The sequence below is a fragment of the Odontomachus brunneus genome, unplaced genomic scaffold (assembly GCF_010583005.1).
Source record: "Odontomachus brunneus isolate Ranch 3 - 2012 unplaced genomic scaffold, Obru_v1 Obru_scaffold_026, whole genome shotgun sequence".
NCBI classification, from domain to species: domain Eukaryota; kingdom Metazoa; phylum Arthropoda; class Insecta; order Hymenoptera; family Formicidae; genus Odontomachus; species Odontomachus brunneus.
This window is the reverse complement of record NW_022639476.1, coordinates 769,119-794,239: the sequence shown is the minus strand read 5'-3', so window position 1 is coordinate 794,239 and position 25,121 is coordinate 769,119. Positions and strand designations below refer to the sequence as shown.

Below are 25,121 nucleotides of genomic sequence, written 5' to 3'. Positions count from 1 at the left end.
TTCCGCGCTTAAACTCGCGACAGGGGTGCAACACTCGATTTGTGATTGGTGCGGCCATTTTCTCTCCACGATCACAGCCCTAGTAACTTTTTCTGTTATCGTGAATACAGCTTTTTGCACTATATCCCGCGCCAAAATTAGAGAAGGCCAATCTATATTCCAATAATATCAATGCATGACAGATTTATCACTTTAGCTGTACTTTCTGTACTTTTTTCTTTTTCTCTCTTCCGTGCATTGAGTCTCGATTGTATATTGATTTCATTTCAAGTGCAGAAAGTGTAATACAGTGCAAGTAAAAAGAATAAACCTATTTTTTTATTTAGTTGCTCGAGATATGTAGTAAAATTAATCACTGCTAGCGTATTATTGCTTGAAAAACTTATTAATAAGTGAATATTAATCCAAGTGAATTCAAATATCTTTCTAATTAACAAATGTTAAAATCGGAAAATTACTTGGTTCGGCTGTCCTTGTCGGCTTTTCTCGTCATTTACAAAAGAGGTTAGCGTTCCTGTTGTAGCTAAACGAGGCTAATTTTTGTGCGATTTTTGAACCTATAAAAACTTATGAACGTGCATATAAAATCGATGATGAGGTGTATGAAATTTCAAAATAACAAGAAACTACCTTCGAATATTGAAGAAGGTAAGTTTAAACGTCACTTTTAAAGTGACACTTGAAGTTGTACAATTAATGTGACATTTAAATTCGACTATATCAAAGATGTATATGACGTTATCTTCTTTTTTTGTTGCTGAAGCTACTGTGATTTACATGCAGGTGCAGAGAATGTGACAAAGATAGCAAATAGCAGGGTAGATAAGAAGAATGAAAACTCTCCTAAAAGTTCTCGAGAATACATAGCTCCCAATAACCATAGTACACCAATTAGGCAGAAACCTAGCTCAGATAATGCAGAGGATTTATCCAATCTTGATTATTCCCCTAACCTGATATTACTTCCATGTACACAAGACGGAGGTAATGAGGTTGCGTGGGATTGGCAGAATACTCTGAACAAAACACCTAATAGCAGAAACAAGAAACAAATTGTTCAGTCTGAGACACCTAAGGGAACTAAGGCATTTCAGAGGAAGAGGAACTCAGATTCTCCTTTGTTATGCAAACCGCTCAAGAGAAAGTCCATCAAAATGGAAAGCATTGAACACATAGGGCAGTTTGCCGCTGAACTGCAGGCATTAAATGAAAAAGTAAGAATTATAGAAGAAAATGATTTAGAAGATAGCATCAAAGAAGAATCAAGCATAGTCTACAGGAGCAACAATGAAAAAGTCAAGTCAAGTGTCGTAGATAACAAGGAGAATTGTACTGTAGAAACCAACATTATTTGCAAAAGAAGCGCGAGTTACGATGATTTATTTGACGATTCAATAGATGATTCCATGGCTAGATGCACTCAGGAGATAGAGGAGAAGTTGAATCTGATTGTGGTCAAAGGAAGCTCCAATGTGCATTCACAGTCGAATATTAAAAAAGAAAAATTATCTCCCACAAATAATACAACTGTTCAAATTTCTGCTACGCAATCTAAGGAAAGCTCTGTAACAACATCGACCAAAAACTTGTTCTGTGGGAACACAGATGGTAATAGCACCTTAAGGATGAATACTGATAGGACCTCTCAGATAAATAGTGATGGTAGATTAAAGACATATTCGAAACTGTCATTGAAAGGAGACGCAAACTCTAGTGTACATGTTTCGACTTGGAAAGACAAAAATCTACATAAAGTGTGTCTCAACAACAATATGGTACAATGTGACAGTGAAAAATCGTCAAAGGACAGGGTCGCGGAACTGTTCGATTTTCCGGACGATTCTTTCGACGATTGCTTAGCGACTTGCATCGAGGACGATGAGTTACTGTCGACGTCGATTAAATCAAACGGTTTTCTAGTTCCTAAATTCGAATCCAACTATAAGAATTTGACTCATGCGCCTCTGAAAAAGAAACTTTTCTACAATAGCACGGCATCAAACGTGAAAGTTGAGACTTCCACCACTGGCTCCCTGGATAATAGGAAATTTTTCAAATCTAAAAGTCTGTCGGACCAATACATCGGTCAGAACTCGACCGCAAACTATAAAAGTACAGTACAAGTAACGCTCCCTTCATACTTGGCGAAAACCGCGTCGCGCTTAAACTCAACACCCAAGAACCCAGCGGTATCGCATAGCACGAGTACTTCCGTAAGTACGGATTCGGTTCCTACAAGTCAGTGTAAAATCGAAAATAATGCAATCTCGTTAATACCTAGCGTGGATCGAATGCTGGGACCCGATGTTAACAGATCCGCAATAAAAGAAAGTGGTAATCGTTTCGTCAAATACAATTCCACCGGTAACATGAGAAGCGATGCAAAAAAAACGGTAACAATCGACTCGCTGCCAGCTCGCTGTACTCCGGAGGAAATCGAAAAGAAAAGGTTGCAGGCTATGATGCGACTCAAGGCGAAAGGAAAATTGCGAAACGAAAATTGTGCTCTGAATATCAAAAATAATATCAACAGGTAAAAAATAAGTGTTTTCATCCGTTTTGTATTGATTACGGAAGAGCGAATATTTTTTGGCTCTAATGCCGCCACGTTGTTCCGTTAATGGGAATGAAATTGGATATATGACTGTTATTATTGTTATTATTGTCATTATTGTCATCGCTACTCTTTTATTGTTACATGGCGGGTATTAAAAAGAATCCATAAATATTTTTACAAATATATAGGTATGAAAAAGTGTGCATATGATGTGTGTATGTCGCGTGTGCGTGTAAAAGGAATCTATTTGTAGTGTATATTTTAATTATATATAGAGACGTATTAGGATCTCAGCAAATGCAACTGGGATTCGTAATCTTGGAGTTTTCTAAAAATTGTTCTTTCCTGTTTGAGGGATCATAGTGAGAAGAGAATTGACCAGAGCAATTCGCAATGAAAGGTTTATAACTCGAGCAAACGTACACAAAATACGCGAAAGTAGAACGAATGTGTGAGAGAGAGAAAGATAGAGAAATCACATATATGCGAAAAATTTATTCTAAATTGGCTTTTTCTTTATATTTTTTCCTTCTCTTTTCACTTCCTTCTGTCGTACGCGATGTACATTTTCGACTGTACAGGATTCTACTTGAACTGCGTTATTTCATCATAATATCTCGCTCCATTTATTCTACAAATTAGATATTTAGATATAATTATATGCGTTTTCTAACAAAGTTGCAATCACGTTTATGCAGTTGCACGCTTTTTCTTTCTTCTTTTATTTTCTCAATTCAGATTCAGGACGTATCCACCAGCTAAGACACGTAGGACATACGACATGGAACGTATTTTACATACAAGAGAAAAGAAAATTGTCGATTTACTCGACATAGTTGTGGAAATCGAGAGACGGGAGAGAAGAGGAGAGGACAATTTACTATAGCGCAACGATTTCCAGCGAGATCTCTGGAATAAAATGTCATGATATATAACGAATACTTTCATTCACGAGACTCTCTTCTCTCGTCTTTTCAATTATCCTTGAGGAACGGGGTGAGTCCGCGCACGCGTGCGACCGTCGTGGACTTCGATATGTCGGTCGCCCACAGCTGCTTGATCAATATATCGCGTGACGTCACATAAGAAGTCACCACCTGCCCGCTTCTGTTGTTTTACGCGGCGCCGACTGACGCTAAAATCCGAATCGCTCTCTTCGCACTCGCCTCTCACCTCGGCTGCAATTACACTGCGATTCTAACTTCTCTCACGGTCTCTCGCTCTCGCAGCACCCCGTGGTCGACTTGCGCGCGATTAGGATAATGCCCGAAGCGACAATTCTGTCGTTACACGAACATCCCTCCGTGTCCTCGTTCTCACGGGGTAACCCGGACTGTCGTTCGCGACTCCACATTAATCGTTAATTTTGCCGTTCTGTTCTTTCCCACCCCTCTTAACCGCGGGGCTGCCCACAGGAAGAAGGACAGCGCGATGATACGCGTTCAAGACATCAGACGTTAATTCCTAATTTCTTCCCTTCTATCTTCCCGCGCGACATACGCGGTGGTCCTGGGCCTACATCTAGGAAATCGCGCATCTCGCGTGCTCTTTTCGCTCGGGTATATACACAGGTGTGTTTTTTTTCTTTTCTTTTACATTTATTCCCGTCCCCGCGTCAGACGGGGCGTGAAATTGACGGGCGGCGTTTACCGTGTGTCACCGGCAGCAACGCGGTCGCTGCCGAGGGAGAGTGTGAAAGAGGATCTCCTCAGGGATCCTTCGCTATCCGTGCCGTCTACGAGTCGACTGCCACCGCCATCGTCATCGCCGCCACCGTCGCCGCCGACGCCACCGCCGTCGTCGCTGCTGTTGAAGCCGTCATCGTCACCACCGCCGCCACCGCCGCCACTGCTACCGCCTCCACCACAAATAATCATAGTACCGTCGCGTACCTCGAGTAGTCGCCGAGTACCTCGGAGTGTCCAGTGTCCGCGAATCCGCGAATGCGAAGTACGGTCCGGACGCGCTTCGTTGCCGGCCGCCTCTCGTCACGATGCTACTCGCGGTGATCGCACTCCTCTCCCTCGGCGCCGGTACGACCACCGCCGAGATCTTCACCAACACCTTCCTGGTGAAGATGCGGCAGCCAGCGGAGAGGCACGTAGCCGACCGCGTAGCGCTCAGAAACGGATTCGTCAATCTCGGACCGGTGAGTGTCTTGACGCGGAGGTTTTCTCTGTTAGAAGCCCTTGGAGAATCCACTGGAAAGTCAGCCGATTTCAACCCCCGCGGACTAACGCAAGCAGCGTCGCTCGAATGATTCCCTTTTGTCGCATGACGACGATATTAAGCGCACAAGTCGCATCTTTCTCCATTCGATTTTCCCTTTTCCGCATTTTTTCTTTCTATCTTATTGCACTTCGAATATAAGGAGCACAACTTGCACACCTCTGCTTCGTTATTCTCGATGAATAAGTAGCGAAGAGACGTCGTGTCAAGAATCTAGGTGAACGATTATGCGACAAACGTGTAATACTCGGGCCACGACAATCAGCATCATTGTCAATGTGTCTTTGTCGCGTATGGTGTTCGGCATCACGTTTAATGTCGCAATTGATTACACGCAAAACGTTTCCGCCTTGCTCAAATTTCCGCTCTGTGTCACTCACGGGACTCGTTTGTGATCGCGCACTTGCAGTCTGCATATTAAAATTCGAGACAGAACGCAACTGACTCAGGTTCGCGAAACCGAGTTCTTCACGATAAATAAAAGAAGTAGAAAAATAAAATTTTGCAAGTAGTTATAATGGAATGTTGTTTTAAATAGCGCTACAGGCGATGAAGCTAATCAACAATACAGATATCTTTTATGCGCATATCTGAGCGCATTCAAATTTACGACATTAAGTTCTTAGATAAATAAAATGAAGAATAGCAGAAGTGAAATATAACAAATAAAATGAATCGCCATTGTTAAATAGCGCTATAGACAGTAAAGCTAATCAGTGTTATAGTTGTATGTAATTCTGAGCAGGTTCAGGTTCGCGAAATTGAGTTCTTTGCGATGAGTAAAAAAAAAAGTAGCAAAAATCAAATTTAGCAAATAGTTATAGAATGGAACACCATTGTTTTAACTAAGTAAAATGAAAAATAGCACAAATGAAATATAGCAAATAATTGCTGAAATAAATCGTCGTTGTTAAATAGCGCTACAGACGCTACAGTGAAGCTAATCAATGCTGTATGATTCTGAACAGGTTCAGGCTCGAGAAATTGAGTTATTTGATAGATAAAGTGAAAAGTAGCCAAAATAAAATTTAGCAAATAGTTACAGAATGGAACACCATTGTTTTAACTAAGTAAAATGAAAAATAGCAGAAATGAAATATAGCAAATAATTGCTGAAATAAATCGCCGTTGTTAAATAACACTACAGTGAAGCTAATCAATGCTGTATGATTCTAAACAGGTTCAGGCTCGAGAAATTGAGTTATTTGATAGATAAAGTGAAAAGTAGCAAAAATAAAATTTAGCAAATATTTATAGAATTAAACGCCGTTGTTAAATAACGTTACAGGCTGGTGAAACTAATCAACGATATGGTTGTTTTCTGGATGATATGTCGCGCGATTACCGTACATTTCCACTTGCCTTGTCAACGATACCATAAAAAAGAGACTTCTTTACATGTCGCAGGTAAAAGGTTAAATATTATCTGCGTCCATTCTACCTACGCGTGATGCTGCACGCGCGCTGGCGACACGCCACGCGTCTGATTCAGCGCCACGTCCCATCCGTGGTTTGATGTACTCTGACGGATGTGTGTACGCGGACACACACCTTGCCGGCAACTAGCGCGTTGATAAAAAGTGCACACAGTGTATTATTAGACACCCACGATAAAGGGGATTGTTAAAATACGGCCGCTAATATCGGCCCACGCACCTTCCATCCCTTGATGCCGTTCGCTTGTTACGTCGGCAATTTGCATGATCCAGAAGCGCTTCATGGAAGAGTAAACATCCGACGCATCGATTGATGACATTTTACGTTTGTTGCATCGTAACTTTTCCACTTGGCAAAAATTCGATCTTGTCGGTAGCAAAATTTCGCCCACGGAGAGAGAGATCCGCGTTTTGGCTGATTTCTTCTCCCTTTTCTGTGTGTTTGCTGGAATACTGCGCCTCCTTCATCAACGGATCGCTCTGTACACCAGACGACGCTTCTAATGCAACTTTTCTCCGATGTGGAGAAAATTGGCATCCCATAAACCGTATTTATCGGCGCGGTGACGTCGTTTCTTCCGATTAAAGCTGTTTCCTGGCTGTCCCGTACGATTAACCGCCGCGGGATATGGAGGTTGAATTATCGGGGCGATCGATCGTTTCAACCGCGATGCGATTAATTCAGCCATGCTTGGCAGTGACTGATTTTATCGCGGATAAGCGTCGGCTTGGCAGCTGATACGATCAGTCGAGGAATCTTCGTTCGTCATTTGACGAATTTATCGGATCGGTCATTTCGCTTCAGCTTCGCGGTCTGTCACGTCGTGGCCGGTCACGTTAATCGCTCACATACGCACGCAAAACTAAACTTTCGATAGGCGAAATTGAACAATATCGCACGACCCTCTTCCTCTTCTCTCTTCTGCGTCTCTTTGTGCTCAACTTTAGATAAAATACCTTTCTCTCCCTCGATCCAACAGATTTTACACGCTGCCGCGTTGCTAAAAACAGATGCAGAAAAAAACTAACGAAAAAAGGTCTTGACTTAATAGGTTTAAAACAAGTTAAGCGAAGTAAAATTATTCTAGAAATAAATAAAAAGCCAAAACAACGAGAGTTCCTCTCGTATAAAATTTTAGCATGGTATAACTTTACGTGTTTAGATTATCGAGGTAAAAATACTAATGTCTAGACATGTACCTAATTCTGGATATTCTTATTATTTTGTACTTTAAATACTTAAATTTTCAGCATAAAACGCATTCAATACATACATTGATAAAATATCAATAGAATATATTTTATGTTGAAAATTTAAATATTCGGATTTAAGGATCCATAACAATGATCCAGTAAATACCAGCGTTAACGATAACATTACATCAATGTTATAATTTCTCATTAATAATGTAAATGTACAACATGTGTTATATATTACACTTACATCGCTGAGTGAGAAATTATAATATGATGTGATGTCTATTACTTGACTGGAAAGAATATCAAAAATTAAGTACATATTTCTAGATATTGATACTGTTATCATATGTCGGAAGACATAAACTAAAAGAAGAAATAAAATGAATTGCACATCTTAAGCCAAATGTGTTTCCGTTGATTAAAGGTTCTGGGCAGCCAGACGGAATATCACTTCGTACACAGAGCTTTGCCGCACGTGCGAAGCAAAAGATCCGTGCCGCATATGCGAAGATTAAAGGTCGATCCTTTGGTAAGTTTGACGCACCCTTTTTTTACAGAGTCGCGAAATTACCGTGATAATTACTCGAGCTCTCTCAACGACCGTTAATCGGAGAAGAAGGAGACGCGCAAGGATTAAGAACAAGGGGGGTTTTAATCTTTGATACACATTGGCGTGGATTAGGTGGATACGGCCATACAGCAGGCTGGCTTCAAGAGGGTCAAGAGAGGCTACAAGCCCCTGAGCGTAGACAACCTCGTACCCTTGTATGAAATAAAAAATCCGGGTAATCCCGGGAACAAAGACCCGACGGATCCCTTCTTCAAGTATCAGTGGTATCTGAAGAATATCGGACAAAATGGTGGCAAACCGAAGCTGGACCTGAATGTCGAGGCCGCCTGGGCTCAGGGTGTCACGGGGAAGAACGTAACGACGGCTATCATGGATGACGGTATGTATACATGTGTGGAAAATCGTTTCCCTCTTGTGTGTTTTTTTCTCTTTATCTCTCTCTTCATCTGTCTCTGTCATTTTTTCGATAAACGAGACCTCGATTATTTTGAGACCTGGGATTATTTTGAAGTCAAAACGGTCTCGATTACACGCGCTCGAATGCAGTTTGCACAGGCGACTTTGAATCGATATCTCGCCGAGGGGCGAGTTACGCAACGTTCTCTCGTTTCAACCGAGAAACGACAGAGAAGGAGAGAGGGAGAGAGTGAGAGACATATATTTTCATAGAGTCGCATAACCACGGTCGCGTCGTTGTACGAGATCGTTTAACTAAACGACCGCCTTTTTAACGTCGAGCCACTTTTCGTTAACGACAAAACAGAATCGTTACTACCCTTCGCGGCTCGTTACCCTTTCTTCCACTTGAGTGACCGGAAACGACGGAACCTCCGCGTTTCTGCTGCACGTTGCCAATGCACGTGGCAACATATAACGCCAAGATGTCCTCCTATTGATAAACGCTGACGGACAACACAAACTTCCAAGGATGACTTTTGCTAAACTAAATTAAGCTAACAAATGAACGACTAATAGAATTACCAACGTTAATTTTTTGCTAATAAAAGAAAAGTTTTTTGCTAATAAAATAAAACACAGCAGAAATGAAATATAGCAAATAGTTATATATAGAACGAAACACTGCTTTTTTTTTTAATAGTAAAGGCAGGGTGAAGCTAATCAGCGATAGATGTTTTCTTATAACTTATCCTTCAACACAATAACTCATAAAAATTTATAATTTCTATCTTACTCTTTCTTCTTATACTTTATAAAAATAGAGAGCAAGTGATACTTGACTAAGAGAGCAGCTTTTGAAAGTTTACAGTGAGTTGTAAAACGGTTTAAATACGATGAAGTTGACAGCTCATTAAATTGTCGAAATTGGGAATCATTATCGATGGACTTACGCAATAATAATATAATTAAGAACACTAAATAATAATAAATAATACTACTACTAGTAATATACTTAATAAATAATAAGCCCCTGCACTACATGGTGTCTAAACCGTTTTGCAACTCACTATATAGAATGTTGCAATTACATAGGACGTCCCGTCGTACTGATCTGCACGTAAATGCAACACTCTGTACAGATGGCTCCATTCTGTAACACGCGTTTTGATCGTCACATTTGCGTTTTGTCCCGTTGCAGGTGTCGACTACATGCATCCTGATCTGAAGTACAACTATGTAAGCATACTCACGTCACCGTCACATTAACAAGACGCGTTTCTAGAGCTAAGGAAGCTACCATCGCCGCGGGTGACGTTATCCCCGTCACGTAACAAATCTGCCAATGATAACTTCATATTAATAGCATTACGAGCGTGACCGAGGAATCGAAATATTTTTATTCGTGCTCTCGCGCGGATGTCATTCCTGGCGTTTCTTGCGTCGTGTAGACACGTGAGGAATTTCGAAGCGGAGGATAATGCGCCTAGCTTAAACGCAGACTACGGGCTCGGCAAATAATTGCTCGTGGTATTCGAGGGGTAGAGTAAGAAAATATTTGTCCGATTTTCTGCGATGGTCCGCGGTTACACCGCACAACGACGGCTTCACGCAAACGCGAACCGCACTGTCGATACGCATTAGTTTTGCGTCGGCGTGCCGGCCATTTTGCGAAATCTAGCATCCCCTTGAAGAACGTTATATGTTGCTTCTATTAGAGCATCGTTGAGAACAAAGAGATAAGTTTCTGTTTTGTTCTCCGATCGAATCCATTGTCGATAAGACTCGGACCGTGTTGACGAGCTTATGATTTTGTGCCAATTTGATTTCGCGAATCGTAAATACACAACTTCTCGAGTACGAATTAGCAATTACAGACAATACAGGTCGATATCCTCTCGTTTCAGAACGCGAAAGCTTCCTACGACTTCAGCAGTAACGATCCTTATCCCTATCCTAGATACACGGACGACTGGTTCAACAGGTAAAAGATTATTTTTCTAAAAACGTCAAGCAACTTAATGAAATAAGAGGACCAATATTTATTACATTTTATATATAAAGTAAAAGTAATAATACCCGGACACATACTTAATTCTGAACGTCTCAGTAAACTAAATAAAATTTTATATAGGTATATAATGTTGTAGTAATTTTCTCTATCGGAAAACAGCGCATTAATGCTACTAAAACGTCAGCTAAGGTAATTATATTTTAATAAATATTGACATGATTTGAACTTTATCACACAAGACAACCTTGAATTAATCAAGAAAATCTTGTATTAATATTCGGATTTAAGATTTATTGAAATAAAAGTGTTCGGATATTAATACTTTTATCTTACATAACAGTTTGTGGTACTAAACACACTTTTTCACATTATGCACGCTTAAATCTTCTGTTTTCTCGATCGCACCTCGATCGCGAAAACATTAGTGGCCCGCATGACTGAAATCAACATAAAGACAATATGACGGTTAAAATAAAATCCTTCGTATTCCCATCAAAGCCACGGTACAAGATGTGCCGGCGAGGTCGCAGCCGCGCGTGACAACGGGGTGTGCGGTGTCGGAGTAGCATATGACTCGACAATCGCCGGAATCAGGATGCTGGATCAACCTTACATGACCGACCTGATCGAGGCCAACAGCATGGGCCACGAGCCTGATCTCATAGATATTTACAGCGCCTCCTGGGGACCGACGGATGACGGGAAAACGGTGGACGGACCGCGGAACGCAACCATGAGGGCTATTGTTCGCGGCGTTAATGAGGTATACGCGGCATTAATGAGGTATATACACTCGTACATACCGACGCACGTGCGGTAACAATTAGCTGAATTAATGCATCCATTAGCGATCTTTACGGTGAAATTGTTAATTAAATGTTAATTAAGCGGCACAGAGGATGCCGCTTGTTTCCGGGCAAAATTGAATTTTATGTCGAAGAAGGTTAGGGGGTTTATTTTCTCTCTTTTCTCTCTCGAAAGGATATCGTGAAACTCTCTTGTACGTGGAAGAAAAATGTATCGAAGCTAATAGTCGAACCCGTAATTGATCATCCGCGTCGCTTGTTTGCTCACCAGGGTAGAAAGGGCTTAGGTAACATTTACGTCTGGGCTTCCGGAGACGGCGGGGAGGAGGACGATTGCAACTGCGACGGCTACGCTGCGAGCATGTGGACCATTAGTATTAATAGCGCCATTAACGACGGACAGAACGCTCACTACGACGAGAGTTGTTCCAGCACCTTGGCTTCTACCTTCAGCAACGGTGCTAAGGATCCTAACACGGGGGTGGTGAGTGACTCTTTCGAATTGGATAGGATTTAGTTTGAAGAGGAAGTTGATTTTTTTGCGGAACACGAAACAAAATAGCAACGAAATATAAATGGAATATTACTTACGTATGATTCAAGCATGTGTGTGTGCGCGGTTTTGCAGGCCACCACGGATCTGTATGGAAAATGCACGACGACTCACAGCGGGACGTCCGCCGCGGCGCCGGAAGCCGCTGGAGTATTTGCGCTTGCACTCGAAGCTAAGTGAGTATACACAAGTCCGACAAATTTACTTACTCTCTCTCCTTCTTTAACTTTGAAACATTGACATATAATACTATCGTCACGTTAGCGTTGACTCAGAATGCATCCAACATCACAGTTCGTATCGCTTTGAAAAGAATTTTAAATTAAACTCAGCTTTCAATCGAACCCATGTTCGATTTCACATTTCAGTCCGCAGTTAACGTGGAGAGACATCCAACACTTGACCGTCCTAACTTCGAAGAGGAATTCTCTGTTCGACGCTAAGAACAGATTTCATTGGACCATGAATGGCGTCGGGCTCGAATTCAATCATCTCTTCGGATATGGCGTCTTGGACGCAGGTGCCATGGTAGCGTTGGCTAAGAAATGGAAAACGGTACCGCCGAGATACCACTGCGAAGCCGGCTCTATGCTCGACACGCAGTGAGTAACTTCAGGTTGACTTTAGATTAATGAGTTGTTAGCTTTAATTTCAAAATAACACGTAGTTGTGCGATGCGTACGTAACGCAGATATTGTCCTAAGAAACACTCATCGCGCACGCCGACAATCCGTTTCCTCCTCAGGTTAATTTTGCATTCCAGGGAAGTCACGAGCGATCGATCCATTCTCGTGACGATTAAGACAGATGCGTGCGCCGGTACGGAATACGCCGTCAACTATTTAGAACACGTACAAGCCGTTATAACCGTAAATGCGACTCGGCGCGGTGATCTTGAGTTATTCCTTACATCTCCGATGGGCACGAGGTATGATAAACCGTCTCTGAGCTTTTTTCTTCATCTAACAATAAAGTCTTCTTTTCTCTTCCTTTTAACAATTTCTTTTCTACTTTTTTTTTTTATTTAATCTTTAATTTCCGCGCAACAGGAGAGAAGGCAACTTTGCACGAATATTCTATTTTATATTTTACTTATTCTGTATCTTTTCTTTTAACAAGAGTCTAGTTTTTGAAAACTGTGACTTATAAATCTGTGATTTTCAGATCTATGATCTTAAGTCGCAGAATAAACGATGACGATCATAGGGATGGTTTTACGAAGTGGCCGTTTATGACGACGCACACATGGGGCGAATATCCTCAGGGAACCTGGTTGTTAGAGGTAAACTCTGACATTTTACCCAATAACACGAAAAAAATATCGTGACACTTCTTCTTCTAATGCAACTTCTTCTTTTAATGCGCGTCTCGCGGCGCATTCGTATCCGGTAGGAGAAAATTTGTTTTTAAATAGTTCTCGAGAGATAAAGTTTCTTAATAGACTAAAATAAAAGTTTGAATTTCGCATCGAGACCTACGGTGGTTCTTAATGGCTGTTTAATACTTTGACTGATACATTTTCTCATTGGACATCGGACTCGTTTTAAAGCTTATCGAGGTCAAAGTATCGCATTCTTTCTTCCATTGACTGTACAGATCAAGCTATACACATTTCGAAATCTTTCAGGTAAGTTTCAACACTCAGACGCCACAACACGGATGGCTGAAGGAATGGACATTAATGCTGCACGGTACCAAAGAACCGCCGTACACGGGACTGTCAGCTGCGGACCCTCACTCGAAATTAGCGATCGTGAAAAAGGCCCACGAGGAGCGACTGAGCGCGATCTAGATGATATTGACGATTTCACGCGATATTCGCCGATACAGGCGAGGAAAATGGAAAATGGATCTTGGATCGAAAGATGTTTACGCGACCGCTCCTTTCTCGATTTGCCGATTTTGTTGATCAAACGTAGGTGAAGTGTAGCCCTCGATTTAAGATCCGATTGTATTGCCATCACCCGTGCCAATTATCGCCGGCACTCATCTATTATTTCAGCATTAATTAAGACTCACTCGTATGGAATCGTCCGAACAGAAGCAGACTTTTAGATACTTTTCATTGCACTCACGTTTGCCGAGTCACATTGTCTAGTCCTAATTACGACACGTCATGTATCTCTATGTAATTATACATCATATCGAGAGAAGTATCAATTTACAAAAATCATACCCGCGTTGACACCTTTCCGAAGAGTTCTCGAGTTGACGAGCGGAATTTTATGATTGGGAGTAGAAGCGAAGAGAGAACTATGGAAGAAAGTTTATTATATATTACTTAATAGCAGATTATTAAAAATTACTCTTTTGCCGGAGCGGTAAACTTCAAATCATACTGTCAGACACGCGTCAGCGCTAATGACACGTGATAATATCGTGGAGTCGATACGAGGTGCAGGACGCCTGCGAAAGAGTATCCCGGGAACAAGAGTTATGTGTAATCATCGTCGTCCTCGTAACTCCCTCAGCCGTTTTTTAATATTTAACTTCCTTACATCGTTCACGTCCCGCTTGATACTGCGCATTACAACTTAATGCCCCCAAATCTGTATTCTCATTAAATCCGTCGAATACGGTGTGACGTAGTGACTCGTTGCCCCTTTTTTTACCAAGCTCTTTTATCACGGAACGAAAAAATGGTGAGATGTTTCTTCGGTTTTGCGTCTCGATTTAATCGCAGATTAAATCGTCGATTTTCTTTGTACCGTTATACTTCTTCTTTTCTTCCTCAAAGAGACATGCGTCTGTTTGTCTCTCCTCTTTTCTCACAGGCCTCAGAAATATCATAGATCGATCGAAATGTCTTGCTGAGAGTATTTACTTGCTTATTGATATTCCAGAGTATATCGTGGATGTTTACGTTATAAAAAGAATGTATTTTCCTCATCGTTTCGGGCGTAAGCAACAGAAACGCGAGGACGTCTATGAAGAACACGAGAACGTAAAAAAAAATACGGATGCTACAAAATCCGCATGTGTAGATGACGTACCTTAGAATTGTAGCGAGCAGAGAATTTGAACATTACATTAAATTATATAAATATAAATGCATGTATAAATAAGATATGTGCATATGTATATATATATGTATATTATATATATATATATATATATATATATATATATATATATATATACATATGATATACGCATATCTTGCAGTTGAAGTGGAATTAACCAATCTTATTCTGTACACGATACAAGTGGATGAATAAAATCTGTATTTTTTGGCTGGCATCGTTTTTATATGCTGTGCCTTCGATATGTTTATTAGCTACTCCACCTACCCTTTTCCGATCTTATAAACATGCGTATATCACATCTCCACTTTACTTCTTTAAGATTTCTCACGAGGTGAAAGTCGCGAGATATTTATTTCACATTAAAAATGGTAGTATCAAGGAGAATTACAAAAAAACCAACAACACTATGCAACACTTGTTGCGATCAATTCGCGATATCAATCTATATTGCTGGTGTTTCATTCGCGTTAGTTTCGCGAACGAAATATAGAATGCATTTGACAATAGACAATAGACAAGCTCGATATAATCGTTTAATTAAGTTTTACTTAAGAGAAAGGCTTTGTTACAATAGACCTAGTTGGGTCGTAGCGACAATAGACGTCAAGCAGCGTTTAGCCTTCCAAGTAGCTGAAATTGAATCGAACTTTTATTTAAATGCCGCGCGTTTATATACACACTCAGCGGGAGCTGACGGTAAACGCGCGTGATTAAATGTCAGACAGAAAGAGATGTACGCAGTAGAGGAGAGAAGGAGAAGGAATCGCAAAGCGGCAAGGAGAAGGTGGAGGCAGGGGAAGGTGGAGGCAGGAGAAGGTGGAGAACGTGGAGAAGGAGGAGGCAGAAACGGGGTAGTTAGTGGAATCGGAGGGGTGCAGGGATGGAACGGAAGCGGAAAGGGTTGAGGCGCGTGGGATCGCGGAAGAGAGCCGCGCTCAGTCCGACAGTTCGGTTCGAGAGTCCGCGTGTTATAGCCAGCTTGAGAGAAACGGAGCTGCGTTCCCGTCTATTAATTAATTGCTGTAACTGTGCGTGAAAGAGAAAGAAACGTGCGAAAAAGAAAAACGAAGGAACGTGCTTGAACGTCGAGCACGTTATGTGCGTATCCAGTTCTTTCGAATTTAAGCGAGGCTCGATCCGAAGCAACGTTTAAAGAGACGCGGCGGGTGTGTGCGAAATTACGAATTCTTTCCTTGTCCTCGTTGAAAGTTCACGTAAGCGCAATTTACATGATAGATACTCACTGTACAAAGCTCTATGCTAAATTAAAAAAGGGACCGTATTCGTGACAGAATTGAGAAGAACAAAACTATGCGCGCGCGTATATGCACTCAGGGTTTTAAAGTGATTTCTATCAATAGAAACAATTATACATTTTTTACTTCAATATATTTCTTTGTTCGAAAAGGAATTTTTTAATCTCTCTTTCAAAAGAATTAAAAAATTACGCGGTAACTTTACTTAGCACAGAGAAATGTCGAAATCAACCCTCATAGCACAAGATCTTGAAGGGATATCTTGGGGATTTGTGTGTGTTTATTTAGAAGTCCTCGGAATATTTTTAAGATATTCTGAGGACTTATGCGGACATTCAGCAATCCTTTGGATGTCTTTGAGACATCTTTTAAATCTTGTGCTATGTAGGAAAGCTAGCGATTTGTTCTCCGACTCATTTATACGCGATTCGCTCTTTTTATATATTATTTCTTTTATCAAATCTTTCGCACCAGGTGAGATTTTCTGCTCAATTAGAGCAGAAACTAGTCGAGTTGTCCCGTGGAATATTTGTAGCTTCACTATTTTAGAAGAAAACAATGACTGCTTTAAGAGCGACATCATTTTCGGACTTCGGACACAATTTGATCGTTCTGCGTACGATTTCCAGCCAAGAAACGAGCCACTCGCAGCTAAGCCGACAATGTTCGCTCGGTGAGGGCTGGAATCGCGCACCCTCGCCACTTTATCCGGCAATCCCCGTGCTGTGTCGCGTCGTGCCGTGCGGGGGATAAACGAGAGGGAGACCAGAAGCAAAGGGAGGGCGCAGAAACGATCGTCGGACAGTCGAGCTCGACGCAGGAACGGGATTTAGGGATAGGACGTACGGCGGGACACGGCAAATGTGGCTTTGTGCACGGTGAGCCGAACTTACGGGGGTCGTGTGGCCCACGGGGGTGGCAGGGCCCGTAGTGGCGGTGTTGGTGTTGGTGGTGGTGGAAGTAGGTTACGCGCGGGTGAAGCGAGCGCGCGGCTGCCCTTGAGCCCCCGCACTTTATGCGGGACGACCGGCTCTCGTGGGGTGCACGGTGCGACCGGTGCGACCGTGGCTACCGGCGGTACCAGCACCTTGGGCGGCACGGAAGAGGCTGGTATCGGGCTGGTGTCGGACGAGCCGATGGTGCATGTGGAGAGATCGGCGGCGCACCCGAGTACATGGATATGCTGTATGCCCTGCCACTGGCTGAGACGCAGCAAAGCCGTGCACAAGGCGCTGCTCACCTTCGCCATGCTGCTAGTCACCAGTTTATTAGTCACCAGTCCGGTGCTCTTCCTCATCACAACCCTACCGGAAGGCGAACAGCCGCGGAACTGCGCGCCGTTGGTACGTTTTTTGTCCTTGATCCCTTTACCAGGTGACTTTTACCAGGAGCCTCTGATCAAGCTGATCGACGGCTGCCTTAGATTGGCAGAATGGTCAATATGGAGAAAAATTATTTGTTGTTAAAATAAGAAAGAAAATTTTCTTGCTTTCTTCCTTTATAATTCACATGGATTTTCCGCTCTGTTCTCCTGACATACACAGAGAATTATTAATTTTTTTAGTTAGTATAGGACGAAAAAAAATTGGATTTTATGGTAATTCTCAATTCTAATTCTCGATTAGTTTAATCGAAACCTAGTGAAGGTCGCCTTTAGATTCCTTCTCGTAGATGCGTGATCTATTTGCATAATTACTTACATGGGTTCCCTCCGATTATTTATTTATCAAAATGTGCGTGATTTTAATAATGTACAAGATCTTATTTGAAATTCGCACGACTCTGTCAGTTGACCGGAGTCGCGAGTAATTTATATCGATCGTGGCTTAGTTCGAGGTAAAAGAAAGATAGGAAATCAGAGTATTTAGTAATAACATTCCACTAAAACTTTGCGCGGGAATAACCATGACGTGGAAGAGGATGCTCAGACAGAAGAAAAAAATCACGAGAAAATGACTAAAAAATTTACTTTTCAATCACGATTCGATTATTTTCTCGTCATCTTAACATCATCATGATTTTTTTATCCTACTTGGGTGATTGCCAAGTCGCGCGATTTGAAAATAAGGAAGCTCAATCCTCAAAAGAAGCGGGATGTGATTGTAAGTTAATCTATGAACGTAGATAAATCATACGCGATTATAACAAAGGAAGCAGGCCCACGACTTCTCGCCTCGAATTCGTACACGAGTACGTAATCGCTGTGGAACGGCGGACGGCAACCGCCGTGTTCGCGATAATTCGCAATTATTCGCGATAGATGCCATAATGTGTGTCGGCACACACAGCGAAGCCGTATCGGGAGGTAAGGTTTCGAGGCGAATGAAAAGCTCATCCTCGGCTGAGGTCAGGGCTTTACCTGTTATCCTGACCTTTAGACCTAAATTCGACTGTATCTCACGTTTGTATTCAAATGCGGTTATTCATAGATCGTTGTTTGTCATTGAATACACGAGAGAGGTTGCAGCGATGAACGAGTATATCTATGGAGTTGACGTAATGGGCGGCAAAAGCTGTTGGTGGAAATGTCATGTTTCGAGAGAAGTTACCATCTCGCGACCGTGAAGCAATTTTCATCTTTTTTATTCAGTGAAATTACCGATAATCCGACAAACTTTCGCGAATCTTCAATGAAAAATGACATATCGTACTTCCTCCAATAAGGCGGTTTGTTGCAATTTCAGGATGAGGCCTGTATTAGAGAGCGAGATGGACCCGAAGGTATCTGCGACTCGGAAGTTTGCGTGGAAGCGTCGAAAAGGATCCTAGCGTCCATGAAACGGGGCGTTGATCCTTGCAAGGATTTTTATAAATTCGCTTGCGGTGGCTTTCGCGATCAACAACCCTATCAGCCAAGCGCGAGTTTCAATATACTCCAGGTGCAAATTGACGAACGCATACACAGTGAGTGGACCTTTGTATGATTTTCTCTCTGCCGTTACATTTCATTTCGTTCTTACTTTTTGCTCTTGACTGGTGCAATTTTTCATCTGTAAATTATTCGCTGAATCATAATTTACAATTGAATTCACGGCCGTCCTCTTTCTGTCGCGTGATTATCGCGACGACACGGTCTCAATCCGTCCGTAAGGAGAAACGAAAGAAAGTCGGGCGGGGTAGTTGTGTATCGGGGGTGAGAAACGAGTATAAATAAGAAGTGCCTTACGGCGATATATCAATCTTCAACGATGAAGGTTGAAAGAGCATGAGAACTCGGACAGAAAACACGACCTCCTTTCGGTAAGAATCTATCGTGAACAGGACGTGGTGGAGGTGGGAGTGGAGGTGGTGGTTCTTGGTGGTGGTGTCGCCAGCGTGACTGGCGCCGGGCGACTGGCACCAACTACATGCTGGCACTATATCGTTGGGATAATATAATTCGGTTTGGGGATCGAAACTTAAAGGGGAGCTAGATAAATACCGGAAGTGTGGGCACCGTTTGAGTGGGAGCAAAAAGCTTGGTCACGATCCAAGGCTAATCGATGCGATGGAGACGTGCGCATCGCCACTAAAACGTTACCCGTAACATTCGGATGTGGTATTCACTTGCGCGCCTTTACAAGGAGTGGAACTGGCGTGGAATTTCGACTGAGATGAAAAGTTATCAAAGTTTAAATGAGAGGAGAGAAATCGGACTCGGCCGACGTTGCCGTACTATAAATAATGCACGTAATCGATACACGTGTACACGTACGTTTGTCACGCGGGCTGCCTATTAGAATGCCCCCGTAGGCTCTTCGCGGTTTTACGCAACCTTCGAAATACCAGTCGCGTGATTCAAGGTCGACAGCAAATTGCCCCCTGATTGTTAATCAGACCGTTTAAAAATCTTTGCCTCACTGTTTGCTTTCCCGTTTTTCCTCAATTCTCAGGAGTAAATTTCTCAGGAGTAAATTTCTCGCCTTGGAGAAAATCTGACCGTGAATTACGACCGTTCTAGAAACGCTGGCGAACGAGACGGGCCAGATGAACGGTATCTTTGAGAAGCTCGGACAATTTTACAACGTTTGCCGAGGCTTCAAGAAGAAACCCACAAACTTTACACCCGGTGAGTGAAATCTGCGAGGAATTCCATTTTCTGTAGTGAGAAATCACTTGGACACGAGCGAATCGGGGTTTCTTTGCCAGTGAAATTTCATTCGAAGGAATTCGAAGACTTCAAGACATGCTGACATTCTCTGTTTCAGTTTACGAGCTCTTGGAAGAACTCGGTGGCTATCTATCGCCTAACAGCGCTGCACCAAACGACATCACCCCTCTGATCTCGACGCTGCTGAAGGTGAACGGCGCTCCCCTTTTCGATTTATATGTCGATGTAGATCTTTACGACCGCACAAAGTCATCCGTATACCTTGATTTCCCTATCAAGCATCAAACTAACGAATTTCTTACGGAAAGTCAGGTAATAAATTATTCAAGAAGGCTTTTCACTCTCGTGTCTGCACGTATACTCCGTGCACACTCTACGTTAAGTGACCGTTATTATCCTCTTATTAGAAAAACCGAGACGTAGAAAGATTGCGTAAAATACGGGAGATTGTTCAAGGATTCCTGCCAAAAAATATGAGTCCCAAGGAACAGTCGTCGGAGACCGATTTGCTTCTGCAGTTTTGCTCATCGCTCGAAAAGGTGAGGACGAAACTCGCGAGCGACTCGAATAACCGACAATAATGAAAAAAATTCCAGATTTATCCGAAGCACAAAGACTTATACAATTGGGTGGACGTTGATCAGAGAGTGTACGTTGCTTACAATGTGACGTACCTTCAAGAGAGCTTTGGTTACGTAAGTACATATACGGTACCAATTCACCATTGCGTCGCTCAAACTACGAATGCTAAAACGCGTAAAACTCGGAATAGTTGAGAGTTTCTGCTTGGCTCTTGAAAAGAAAGGAAAAAAGAAATGACTTAATTTCGATGATCTTGAGACAGATAAGATGGAGGTCGTTGCTGAATACAACGTTACACTACCGTTCGAACGGTATCGATCTGCACGGCGATAGTAACGACACGAATCGCGTACACCGACCGCCGTCATATACCGCGTCTGAGGATCAGCAGATTTACGTTTACGTCACCGCTCCACGTTACTTCCGTAGCCTTGGCAAGTTATTGAACCGCTCGTCCAGACGGTACGATTCCTCATTGTTGTACTTCTAATTAACAAATTTAGGGTTAACGTGCGGCGTGTCCACTTAACGTCGCAACACGTCTGTGTGTCGAACTGAGATTGCAATACGACTTCTATTCGAATTTTCGCAACGTAAAAAAATTTCCGTATGCAAAAGTAACATCAGCAATTTCTTTTCTTTCAATAATTGTCGCGACGAGATAAATTCTTCTGTCGGAAGTCTAATGCATTCATCGAGATGAAAGCGCGTTGCAGCCTCTTTTCTACATCAGAATCATTCTCCAATTTCTATTGAAGAAATTCACTCGACGATTCAGTGTGGGAGAATTCACTCTGCACGAGCGAAGTCACTCGAATTCAAGTGACTCGACCGTCATTCTATTTCTCGAGTGAGCTTCACTCGAAAGAGTTCAGAGAGTACATCGCGTGTGCACGTATCCTTTCTTGTGTCGATTATTTGATCATAATTGTGATAAATTACAAAGGATTATTCATAATGGATTGCTGTTACTCTACGCCACGGATACCCTGCACGACATCGTAAATGTTACCGCTGCCAAGGACTGGGAAGCTTCCTGTTACAGTTTGACCAGGAACTCCTTCAGCGAGGCGGTCAGCGCGCTCTACGTACGGCAGTACACCCCGAAATATTTGGAAACTCTAGCTAAAAGGGTAATATATTCTTCTACTTAATAGCATCAGTTCTGTAAATCGAGGTAAAAATAACAATTCTCGGAAACATACTTAATTTTTTATATTCTTATTGTTTTGATCTTTAACTGAGACCGCGTGCACGACTATTCGTGCTCGCCAGCGAAACGCCCAGGCAATCCGTCGTACTGATCTGCATGTAAGTGCAAAATCGTATATATAATTGCAATATGTGTATATATTTTTTATATTGAAAGTTTAAATATTCGTATTTAAAGATCAAAACAGTAAGAATACTCAAGATTAGGTACGTGTCCGGGTATTGGTACTCTTACCACACTTGTTAGCCACGAACATGTGACCTTTGTGATCATGGCTTAACTGTCATCTCAATGGTATCATCACGCCATAGGTAACAGTATTGTTCGAGCGTATGAAGGAGACCATAGCCGAACGTATATTAGTAAAATCATGGCTTGACGATGAAACAAGGACACAGGCTTTGTTGAAACTTAATTCCCTACGGGGCCGATTTCATGTGTCGCCTGTTTTTCATGACGACACTCTGCTCGCAAGCGAAATGGCCGAGGTGAGATGGTTATTCTTCTTTTATGTACGCTGAATAGACAAACAGAGATAAGTCATTTTATAAGTCATTTAAGCATTTTGTAAACGCAAAATCTGATCTTGTAGGTCGTAATCGATGATGATGATTTCTTCGCTACCGTCCTGAGGAGATTTCGTCAGATTCGGATATTGCAAAATCAAAGTCCGTTACGAAGAAACGCAACGGAAAAGTAAGGAAAAATATTCTATAATTTCTTATTTTTTTTACATAGATTATAAGTCATGAAAGAAAAAATTTAATTGTACAGTAAGTCAATTTGTCAATCATCTTTTGTACACCACGTTTACCTCTCGATCAACAGATTTATCGACACAAGAAAAATTGTCATTATTATCTGTTAATTTTGTTACACACTCCAGTCTCTCTCTCTTTCTCTCTCTCAAAAACAACGGTTTTGGATTTTTAGGCGTCATTATCCTTATTCCGTACGCGCCTATTACGAATCCTCTACAAATACGATCGGTAAGTTCCATCATTGTACGACAATTTCACAGGTTTGCGTCGAGCAAATTTTGATAAATCATTTCCTCATACAAAAACAAAAGGGATTCCCTTGGCCATAATGACGTCTTGGGCATGGTCGTGGGACGGTGGGCCTGCTTACGCGGTTCACGCCACCCTAGGATCGGTCGTCGCTCATGAGATTCTGCATGCCTTTGATTTCCATCGTCGCAGATTGCCGATAGATCCAGATCTAAACATCGACGAGTGGCTCTGGATCACGCCGAATTCTTGGAAGCGGTTAGAGACCAGAATAGAATGCGTCGCAAGACTCTACGCCAAGAGTTTTTGGCGAAAAGTTCAGTTCTATGGAAACGATGTCACCGTACAGGTAACACTACAGACAGACATTTAAAAAAAAATAAGAGAAAGTGAAAGAAATTATTGTTCTATTAAAAATGTCGCTTTAATCTTTGTGTTGAACGCGCAGTTCGATTGGAATATGACAAGGAACGAGAACGTCGCTGACATCGGAGCTCTACAAATCTCTCACAAGACTTGGCACACCTTGACGAACGGGAAGGACCGAAGCCTCCCTGGCTTGGAAGGCCTCCGACCAAGCCAACTTTTCTTTATAAGTGCCGCTCAGGTGAACAATCGATTCTCCCCTCGTATCATTCTTCGTTCGATGTGTGTCACTTCTATTCGTGCTCGGATTCATGTAAATAAATTTGCAATCGTAAGATTTCTAGCTGACAATTGTTCTGTTTCCAGGTATACTGTATTAACATGACTGCCGAGGCTTACGTTCTCTCCGTTGAGTTTGACTTTCATACTCCTCATCCCGAAAGGTACTTGAAACTTCTCTTTTTATCCTAATTCAAAGAGGATTATCTAGAGTAAGCAGCAATTAAATTTTCAGGGTAAACGGTATAATGATGAATTCACAAGCGTTCGCGGAAGCGTTTCGCTGTCCACTTGGAGCTAAGATGAATCCTCCGAATAAATGCACCGTCTGGTAATTGATTATTGACGCATTCGTTGGTACAATGAGTATGCATATATCATCGATACCATTTCGATGGACCGACGCTAACCAGCTTTATTTTATCTCGCAACTGTTACAAGTCGTGCTAACATTTCGTTTCGCAATTATCGCGACAAAGAATTGCATATAACAATCCATAGAATCTGCGAGTGTATTCTCGCGATTTCCGTCTGTTACGAGACCCATCGAAAGCAAAGTGTCGTTACCGTGTTTACCTGCTACCTATGAAAGTGAAATACCGTTAAGTACAAATAATCTTATTACGTTTTGCTAATTAAACTTACGCTAATTACGGATTGAAGTCCGTCCCGTCTGAAACGCTTTAAACGGTTTCTGTGAAGATACAATTCAGAAGAAATTCAGATGATCAAAACAAATGTGAAAAAATGCCTTAAAAATATTACGCGATATACGTTATTGCGGATTACAGTGTCCTAGAAAGCTATTTTTGCCCGATCGACATGTGATCGATATAGCTTGACGCGAATTATACGACTCTAATGTATATACATTTTGTATAAGGCTTTCGATTCGAAGCGAAGAGACCGCGTGTTCTTAAGATGTATATTTGCGAATATAACGATATAATATATATAACGATAGTATATATTTTCTCGTATAGAAGTTAAAATAATAAAAAAATCTATATATATTTACGTAATCTACGTTTATGTTATACTTGTTGATAATTTTAACGAACGGGCGAACGTCATCTTTTGGTATTTTAATAGCAATATAATGTTGCAGAAGCTTCGTACAGGTGCAATTAAATATTATATATATATATATATATATATATATATATATAAAGAGAATAATCTGTGAGATATACTAGTAGATGCCCGGGAAAAAAATTTCAAATAAAAGCCAAATATGGATTTTATTAAGATCTGATCAGATCTTTCATATCTAATCAGATATAACATTATATATGATTCAGATCTGATTATTACGCTTCCCATATATGCTTAGATATAATCAGATACAAGATTAACTGAATCCAATTATCCATACCTAGCTTTTATCTAAACTTTTCTTTCCCGGGTGCCTTTTATAAGACGCATAATAAATATTATAAAATAGTTTTAAGTAATAATTCCTATTATATTCGACATTTTTTAGAAACCCCTTTTGTTTATAAGGATGATAGGATGATACATCTTGGAGCAATAAATA

At 41.6% G+C, this 25,121-nt stretch overlaps 3 protein-coding genes across 3 annotated transcripts; all 3 read left to right on the top strand.

Annotated features, from left to right (window-relative positions):
- Positions 1–185: 185 nt before the first annotated feature.
- LOC116842682 lies at positions 186–3,492 on the top strand. The gene is made up of 3 exons (XM_032812236.1): positions 186–648; positions 784–2,533; positions 3,296–3,492. The coding sequence occupies exons 1-3, from the start codon at positions 570–572 to the stop codon at positions 3,441–3,443; spliced, it is 1,977 nt and encodes a 658-aa protein (XP_032668127.1). The 5' UTR covers positions 186–569; the 3' UTR covers positions 3,444–3,492.
- An 894-nt stretch (positions 3,493–4,386) lies between these two features.
- LOC116842683 (neuroendocrine convertase 2) lies at positions 4,387–14,336 on the top strand. Its single transcript, XM_032812238.1, has 12 exons — positions 4,387–4,706; positions 7,847–7,951; positions 8,105–8,372; positions 9,591–9,628; positions 10,297–10,373; positions 10,902–11,166; positions 11,481–11,693; positions 11,838–11,938; positions 12,131–12,364; positions 12,526–12,690; positions 12,927–13,044; positions 13,390–14,336. The coding sequence occupies exons 1-12, from the start codon at positions 4,551–4,553 to the stop codon at positions 13,552–13,554; spliced, it is 1,905 nt and encodes a 634-aa protein (XP_032668129.1). The 5' UTR covers positions 4,387–4,550; the 3' UTR covers positions 13,555–14,336.
- A 2,702-nt stretch (positions 14,337–17,038) lies between these two features.
- LOC116842649 (neprilysin-1-like) lies at positions 17,039–24,984 on the top strand. The gene is made up of 15 exons (XM_032812155.1): positions 17,039–17,387; positions 18,729–18,948; positions 19,985–20,092; positions 20,232–20,446; positions 20,542–20,673; positions 20,731–20,829; positions 20,979–21,178; positions 21,663–21,849; positions 22,241–22,417; positions 22,522–22,625; positions 22,863–22,918; positions 23,002–23,288; positions 23,388–23,546; positions 23,672–23,748; positions 23,820–24,984. The coding sequence occupies exons 1-15, from the start codon at positions 17,181–17,183 to the stop codon at positions 23,917–23,919; spliced, it is 2,328 nt and encodes a 775-aa protein (XP_032668046.1). The 5' UTR covers positions 17,039–17,180; the 3' UTR covers positions 23,920–24,984.
- The last annotated feature ends 137 nt before the right edge of the window (positions 24,985–25,121 follow it).